This window comes from Eublepharis macularius, chromosome 12 (genome assembly GCF_028583425.1).
Source record: "Eublepharis macularius isolate TG4126 chromosome 12, MPM_Emac_v1.0, whole genome shotgun sequence".
NCBI lineage: Eukaryota > Metazoa > Chordata > Lepidosauria > Squamata > Eublepharidae > Eublepharis > Eublepharis macularius.
In genome coordinates, this window is record NC_072801.1 from 48,937,303 (window position 1) to 48,946,086 (window position 8,784).

Here is an 8,784-nt window from a genome sequence, read left to right on the forward strand (position 1 = left end):
GCTCTGAAACCCAATGCTAGGAGGCCACATCAGTGGAAGGCAGGGGCCTCTGTGCCCTTTGTTGGTCCTTCAGAGCAACTGATTGGCCACTGTGTTTAATAGGATGCTGGACTGGGTGGACCACTGGCAACTTCTCGTGAAGGAGGACAAGCTTGGGAGCCAGGGGGTGGAAATCTCTATTTCGGGCCGCCCGGGATGGCTCTTGCAACCCAGGTATATGAGCAGCAAGCCCGCGTCACGTGTGGACCGGCCATCCACATCAATTCCCCCGCTTCCAGCCCTTCGGGCTTCCACTCCTGCCTCCACGTCCCCCCGAGCCCCGGCCGAGGGCTTCTCCCTCTCCCCCTCCCTCCCTCCCCGTCCTCTGACCCGAGCAAGGAAAACCCAAAGGGGCGGGCAGCGCGCCTTGAGTCAGCGGCCGTGCGTGAGTCGCCGTCTTCCCGGCAGGGGATTGCCCCACCGGCCCGGGCTGGGGAAGCTTTATAAAGTGCCTGGCTGCGGGATGGAGGCATTCACACCGCACGGCGCTGCAGCCCGCAAGACAAGCCGCCAACATGAGTCTCTGCCGCCGAGTTGCCCTGACCCTCCTCTTCGCCCTGCTGGCTGGGAGCCTCTTGCAAAGCCGAGGTGAGTCTGCCCCGGGCAGAGGGGGGGGGGGAGAAACCCCTTGGCGCTCGAGGGGAAAGCAGCTCCCTCTGCCTCCCTCTTTCTTCCGCCCACGGGGGAGAAACGGCACGATGGAGGGTTTCTAAAAAGAGATGCGGGGCTCTTGGAAACTTCTCTGCACTTAAATCCTCTATGTGATCCATGCGCTGCCTTCTTCATTACCGCTTTTAAACACTCCCATGAGGTGGAGGCTGCAGCCGTGTCTTGTTTCTGTAGGCTTCCCCGTGTCATGTATGTTTTGGCACTGAGAATCAAGCAGTTGAGATCCTTCCAAAGTTAAGTACTTTTAAGTCCCATTCAAATCAGGGGAATCAAAGGGTCAGCGTTTCTGTTGGCTGGTGTCCATAATTTTTTTGGAGCATCTCATGTTATGCTCCACTTAGGAGTTAGTATTGACAAGTGATGAATGATTTAGTACTTGCAATCTGAAGGAAGCAGGGTTCTAGCTGCAGAACTGGTTTATGTTCCTTGGATAAGTTAAGAAAAAGACCCACCTTATTGTTGGGTATGATGAATCCCTTATTTCTAGGTACTTGGCTTTTACACTGTGCACATCTTTCTAGTGATATCTGTAGAATCAGAGATGTTTGAGGAATCTCAAGTGGAAACAAACAAACAAACAAACATCTGGCATTTCTTGATTTAATTACAATTGTTGAGAAGTTATAATGCTGCATCTGTCAGCAGAGAATGACTTCTTCTAATGGGGCTGTCAGCTGCATCATCAAGTTCTCAAGGCTTTATGTTCTGAAAAGATGGAGGTTGGGCTGTCCCTTAATCTCTGTTCTTTTCTTTCACAGCTGCCCCCTTGACCGGGGAACTGCGCTGTCAGTGTGTCGAGTTGTTTTCTGGCCGGATCCCCATGAAACACTTTGCCCGGATAAATCTCTATCCCCCAGGGCCTCACTGCGCCAACACTGAAGTCATGTAAGTAGGCCCCAGATTGGTCAGTTTCTTTTCTAGTGACCCTCTGCTGTATCTGAGTCCTTCACTTACCTGGCTGTTTACTTTGTGTTCTCTAACAGAGCCACCACAACAGAAGGGAGAGAAGTCTGTCTGGACCCTGAGGCCCCTTGGGTTAAAATGGCTGTCAAAAGGATTCTGGAAAAGGTATGTACGGAAAAAGTTGAGAGGAGTTGAGTGGGCTTCAGAATGGCTTCAGATGAAGAACATTTGCAAATGTCCCGCAGGGTTACAAGATTGTACACAGTGATTTGGTGTGTGGGGGGTGAGGTTTAAATAGCCTTAGGACTGCAGCTTTGTTTAGGAAGGAAAGATCTTGCCCATCAAGTGTATTTCTGGGTGTTCCAGTTAATTGCATTGGATAATATAGGTTTCTTTAGCTCTTACCATCTGTAGATGGGGACATACTCAACATGATATTGGAGTGTCTTGATTTTTTTTTGTTTTCACCCAGAAAACAGAGATATGGAGAGGGATATTTAATTAATTGTTTAATTAAATTCATTTATGATTACAACAACCCTGTGAGGCAGGTTACTCTGAGACTGTGGCTGGCCCAAGGTGACCATGAAGGATTTCATGGCAGAGTGGGGATTTGAACATAGGTCTCCCAGGTCCTTGTCTGACACATGGTCCTCTACACTGTGCTGGCATTTTTTTAAAACTGAGGCTGGATCAATTACATCTAAAGTTTGGCGTACGAAGGGCATAGCACAGGAAAAGCAGGTTTTGATGAGGCTTTGCAGTTTCTAATACTTTTACATCTGCCGTGTTAACTTACAGAATAAAGAAAGCAACCAGCCATGAAAGAAGAAATTGAATATTGACAAATAGAACAGATGATGGTGACTTCCAAGAGGGAAGACATTAACTTGGAGCCTGTGGAAGGAAGAGCTGGAAAGTGAATCCTGCATTCCTTGTTTTGATAGCGGAGCCACCGTTTCGAATGCATTCCACTATTATTGCACCTTGTTTTTATGTATTTATTATATAAATATTTATTCCTATTTTTGGTTGTTTGGATCAGCAGCACTGGCAGCTGCTGTGACAGCACTTTGTGTAATCAAAGAATGTGGAATGTATGTCACAGCACCAGATGGCAGATGGTTACTTCCAGTGGGAAGTTCTCTTGCACAAGCCATATAGAAATCAGGGGGAGCTGCCTCAGAGTTCTATAGAGAAGATGTTGCTTGCTTCAGGGGTGCTTGTGCAGGAGAACTGACTAGAAGTCAGAAGTTTTACTGCACAATAACAATAATAACAACCAATGTTGTTATTTTACACATGGGTAAAGTGAATCTTCCTTCATATTATCTTCCTTGAAGGCCCTGCTCTCCCTGTATCAAGTACGAAGGGACATGGGGCAGGGCCTTGTTTACTGTGGCATCAGTAAAACAGAACTCTTTTCTCAGGAAAGTTTGCCTTGCTCTTTCCCCAGTGTGGGGCAAAAGAGGTGGCTTTTCAGAAAGCATTTTAGCTGTTCTGAACTGTATAATTTATAATGATGTAATAATTTATAGTGGGTATGTTGCCATTGACACTTTCTGTGATGATTTCTGTCATGATTTACAGAGGGTCTATCAGTCGTTATTTTAAGGCTATGTTTGTGCTTTCTATTTTTATGATGTTTTTAAGGATGTTGCAACATTTTTTCAAAATGACTTGTTGTCCTCTTCTGGATTTTTGAATGAAATTGAGGGAGAATAATATTTTAATATTTTTTAATGAATAAATATAATGGCTGTAATCATACGTCAGCCATACCTGGAGTATTTATTCTCTGTATTAGGGTTCTTGAGCTAGAGTCTGGAGGGCAGAACATAATGCTGTTTTATTCAGACCTGGGCAAATGACAAGGACTATAGCATTAATTCCAAGATGGGCCAAGCTGGAGGCTTCTTGCTACCTGCTAATCAGGCTGATGTTGGGTTGGATCCAAACATCTTTCCCCCTCACTTTAGTTTAGTTCCCATCTTCACTACTTCCATGGCTTTTGTCCCATGATCTCCAGAATGGTCCTTTTGGTCATCAAAAGGACTTTCCCCCATTTTTCCTCAGTAGAAAAATGGGTTGGATCCAACCCATTGTATAGACTTGTTCTATGTTGCATGTTTGAGTTGAGAGCACACAGTCTGTGGCAGCTCAGTGGAATAGATCCATATCACTAGCCACAAGATTTCAAGCCAAGATTCTCTATGATGCCAACTTGGCTTGGTTTAGGGGAGTAGGTGAACATTTCAGACAGTGCAACTCTACGCAGAGTGGCAAAGTTTCAGTAAACGATCACTTGCCTCATTTCTCCTGACTAAATATTCCAGAGTTCTACTGTTATGCAGAACTGTTAAGAGCAGTAATGTTGTAAATTAACTCATGCACTTTTGAAAGTATATCTTCATTGTACGGCATATTGTCAGAATAACTTCTCAGAACAATGGTTTGGTATTATTGTTTCCCTCCCCCCTTTGGATTACAGGAAAAATACCTCATTTTTATAAAAATTGTGCATGACACATTATAAAATAAAATAAAATACTTTCCTAAACTTAGTAGGTTGAACTGTTGTTTTTAGTGGGGAGGGGACAGGTGTAAGACTGGATTTTTGATTTAGAAATATTGAATAATCCAAGTAAGTACAATACTGTTGCCTGACAGCTCCCCGAGTTGTGTGTATTAGTATACACAAACAATGAATTTTAAACATAAGTACAAGTCTATAGGTTGACTCCAGTCAGATCATTCACTCAATCTCACCCAGGTTTTAGTGCAGCCAAATCCAACCTGGCAAGTCTCACAATCTCAAGTATAAACTTTTTGGATGGTCAAGGGGGGGACCCTTCCTCCCTTTTTCACCACTAGAAAAACTGGTTGGATCCAACCCAATAATAGGGAAGAAAAAAAACCCTACCTGCAACAACACAGAAGACGGAATCACAGCAAAACAATAAAATTCCCTCAATCAAATTGGCCTTCGACCTCAAAGGTCTCATAAAATGCAAATACCCCCTCCCCGCCCCGTATTTGAAGGCCAACATGTAATATTAATAACAGTTCATTTGTATGCTGTTTTTCTGGACAGATTAATACCCACTCAAGAGCAGGGAAACAAAGTCAATGTTACTATTATCCCTGCAATACAGCTGGAGCTGAGAGGAGTGGCCTATCCAAGGTTACCTGGTGCGTTCATAGCAGGAGTGAGATTTGAACTAGCAAAGGGCTGTATCACAGCTCAATGGCTTGGCCACTACAGTAGCTAGGATTTTTTCCGTGGCACAGACCTTGGTTTTATCATGCAGGGTTTGGTGGCTTTAGGCACAGCTTGCAATCACTGAAATGTACTGACCTTGTGCAAGAGAAGTGCTAGGTAGGTTGGATTGTATCCCCTGGTTTATATATTATATAAGGAATGAATACTTGAATCAGCCTTATACTGAGTTAGGCCCTTGGCTGGTCAAGGTCAGTGTTGTCTACTCTTAACAGAGACTCTCCAGGATCTCAGGTGGAGGTCTTTCCCGTCATCTCCTGTCTGATCTTGTACCTGGCAATGCTGGGGACTGGACCTGGGGCCTTTGGCATGCTAAGCAGATGCCCCATACCTAAGAGTATTTGCTTTACATGAACAGTGGCAAAGAGGCATGAGATGCTCTTGTTTCATAATTACAACCCCCCCTTTCCCCCCTTCTCTGAAGAGAAGCCACAATTGTGCAAATTCTGATCCTCCAAGGAGCTCAAGATTGTATACACAGCTCTCCATTTTACTCTTACCGAAATCCCGTGGTGAAGACTGAGCAGGCATTTGAACCTGGTGTCTCAGCGGTGCCTCTTTTGAATGGGACTAAAGCCACTTTTTAATCTCTACATCCTTGCCTGGTGTGTGTGTATTGTTTTTGGTGTCATGGAACCCTGAGAATTCCCTTTAATCTATACTGATGGGAAGGGCTCAAGAAGAAATGAAAGATGGATTCAAAGACTGTAAAATCCATACTGGGCCATGGAAATAACAACAGTAATAATAACCCCAAACCAAGAACACTGCCTTTACAGTGAAATCCTAAGGAGAGTTACTCCAGTCTAAACCCATTGATTTCAATGAGCTTAGACTGGAGTAACTCTCCTCAGGAGTTTGTTGTTAATTGCTGTGGAAAATGCCATCAAGTCAGAGCCAATTTATGGTGACTCCCGCTGCGGTTTTCAAAGCAAGAGACTAACAGAGGTGGTTTGTCATTGCCTGCCTCTGCTTAACTGCCCTGGTCTTCTCTGGAGGGCTTCCATCCAATTACTAATCAAGGCCAACCCTGTTTATCTTCCAAGATTAGACAGGATCAAGCTTCCCTAGGCCAACCAATTTGGCATTAAACATTGTGGAAGGTTTCAAGTTCAGCAGAATTCTTCTTCAGGCTAGGTTTAAAAATATTTTTCAGGTCATGATGTCAGTGTTAAACCTGGTCTCACTAGTATCCTCTATAAAATGCTTCGCTGGTATCACAGCAGCTAATAGAATCCATCAGCTAATGAAGGTATACTAATCTTATCAGAAAAAAATGTTGAAATTGTATTTTTAACTTTCATAATATATTTATTAATGTTGGAGCTAAAACCTATAGTTCTAGAAGCTCTGAGTATATGAATGCTGTTATGTTTTATGCCAGTCAAGTTTGAACCCTTTATAATAAAGATTTGGATTTGGCTTAGCAGGCATCTAGTTTCTTAACCTTAATGCTGGTTTCAGGTTATAGTTCCTCTGGGAAGAAGCAGGAAATCATGGAGTCCGTTCATTGAAAATATTAAAGACAGTGAAAATCCATCCAAATCCCTCTCAAATTTCAGATTAGACACACAGTTCCCTTGCGGTTGAGATGGGAAGGGAGCACATTCTTTAGAGTAACAATGTTTTAGGTACTACTGAGTCAAATTAAAGACAAATTATTACCTGGAGTTGTGAGGAAATCCCCATATGTACATTTTTCTTATTTTATACTAGAACCAAGTTAAAACTTCCGGATTTCTGAACAACTGAAAAAGAGCTTGTAAGTTTGAGAACTTGAGGCAAAATGGGGAGTATTGATCAGAAAGACTATCTGGGGATCAGTATGTGAGAAAGCCAGGTGGGATACAGGCTGCAGTCCAGCAGAGAACTAGATGAGACTGCATGATAAAGCTGGCTATGCCCAATTAAGGGTTACAGTGCATTGTTTGCTAGATTTGTTGCTTGTTTCTACCATGCTGCTGTTTTTCACTTGTAACCTGCCTTGAGATTTTAATGGGCTTCCCTAAAACAAAGCAACAACCCTCTGAGCCTTCTCAAATGCATCTAATCTGGTGCTTCATGGTCCAGTTTTATTGCACTGTATGTCTTCTACTAACATTTTTAAAAACTCCTCCTCCTCCTCAGGGGTCATTTTGTAGAAAAAGCACGGCAGGAACTCATTAGCATAAAACATTAGCATATGCCCCACCCCTTGATCAGGCCGAAATGGCCGGGATTCGGCTGCTGCCAGATGGGGGAGTGTTCCCCCACCCGGCAGTGGCCGGATCAGGGCCATTTTGGCCACAATCCGGGCAGAAATGGGCCCAAAATGGCTCAAAATTGCCATTTTGGGCATGTTTTGCCTGGATCGGGCCCCAAATGGCCCAGATTGGATCGGTGCCAGGGAGGGGAGGGGTCCCCCACCAGGCACCGACCTAATCCTGGTGCCTTTGGCTCCGATCCGGGCCATTTTGGCCCCAATCCAGGCCGAAACGGGCCCAAAATGGCCGAAGGCTTGTTTGGGCCTGGATCGGGGCCGATATGACCAGGACCAGGTTGGTGCTGGGCAGGGGAATCCTCCCCGGCCTGACACCAACCTGATCTCAGATGTTTCAGGTCTGATACCGGTGGAAATGGGCCGGAAATGGCTGAAAAGTGCCATTTTGGGCCCGTTTTGGCCAGGATCGTGGCCAAAATGGGTTCCCCCACCTGGCACTGACCTGATCTGGGCTGTTTCAGCCCTGATTCGGGCCGTTTCAACCCCAATCCAAGCCTAAACTACCCAAAATGTCCAAAAGGGGCCACATGACTGTTGGGGCAACTGCTGGAACGGTGTTTCTGCATGTTCCCCCTGGAAATGAGCCCTGCTCCTCCTTGAGCAAGAAACAAAAGCAAGAATAAAGACCATGTAATAATTTTCATTAGAGCCAACCAACAGAACATTGTACAAACTATTGAGCTCACCGGAACTCTTCACCAAGCAGGATGTTGCAAACTTTTAAAAGATAAAGGTGGAAAGTAGATTTCTCAGGGCCAGACCATGATGTTATGACGGGATCTGACAAGTGTCCTACGCGAGCAAGGTGCATGTAAGCAAATAGCTTAATATTTTTGCTGGTGTTTGGTTACATCCATTTTTTGTCCCCTCATTGGATAATGAAATAAAGGCTGGCTGTAAAGTAAATTAAAAAATACTAAACAAAATCTGTGTTATTGACACATCAAATATGGCATCGAATATCTAGGTATTTTTCTTTTTGCTTCCTAGTGGCCTGCAACTTCCAGAAATTTCACCCCACTTCCTATGGTTGATTTCATACACCCCCCTCCCCAAACCGAAATCCAAGAAAGTCCCTTATTGCTCAATACGATGAAATATTAAAGTACAAATCACCAACCCGACACTACCCAGGCAGTAAAGAACAATTGTGATTTCATTCTGGTAAAGCTGCAGAGATTGGAGGCTGGTCATCCAGGAACAATGAACGACACACCCTTCATTAAGGAGACAAAAGATAAAGAGCCAGGAGGAAGCCACAATTGCAGCATACATGCTGTTGGCTTGTAAATCTGCTCACTACTTTCTCAACTTCCTTTTCAAATGAACCAGAGCCTGTGCTCACCTCCCTGTCATTCAGAGAAAGAGAGAGGGAGAGATAGGAAGGCTTTCTTTATTACACATACTGGTTCCTTATTGTGTGGCAATGCTGACGGTGCTAAAAATGTCACGGTGTCATTGTTTTAGATGCTCTATGCTTATGAATACAATTTGATTTGATAAGAGCAGGCTTTTAAATATCTTTTTTTGGATGTTTTTCCAGGTCTCCCACAATATCTGCCTCTGTAGATAGACAAATGAAGTAGTTATATTTAACATTTTTGTATTGTTATTTTTGGGATGACAAGCTTGG

The 8,784-nt window shown here is 44.1% G+C and overlaps 1 protein-coding gene across 1 annotated transcript; it reads left to right on the forward strand.

Moving 5' to 3' along the window:
* Positions 1-453: 453 nt before the first annotated feature.
* On the forward strand, positions 454-4,151 carry LOC129338418 (C-X-C motif chemokine 2-like). The gene is made up of 4 exons (XM_054992634.1): positions 454-627; positions 1,467-1,593; positions 1,692-1,776; positions 2,413-4,151. The coding sequence occupies exons 1-4, from the start codon at positions 555-557 to the stop codon at positions 2,434-2,436; spliced, it is 309 nt and encodes a 102-aa protein (XP_054848609.1). The 5' UTR covers positions 454-554; the 3' UTR covers positions 2,437-4,151.
* Positions 4,152-8,784: the final 4,633 nt, after the last annotated feature.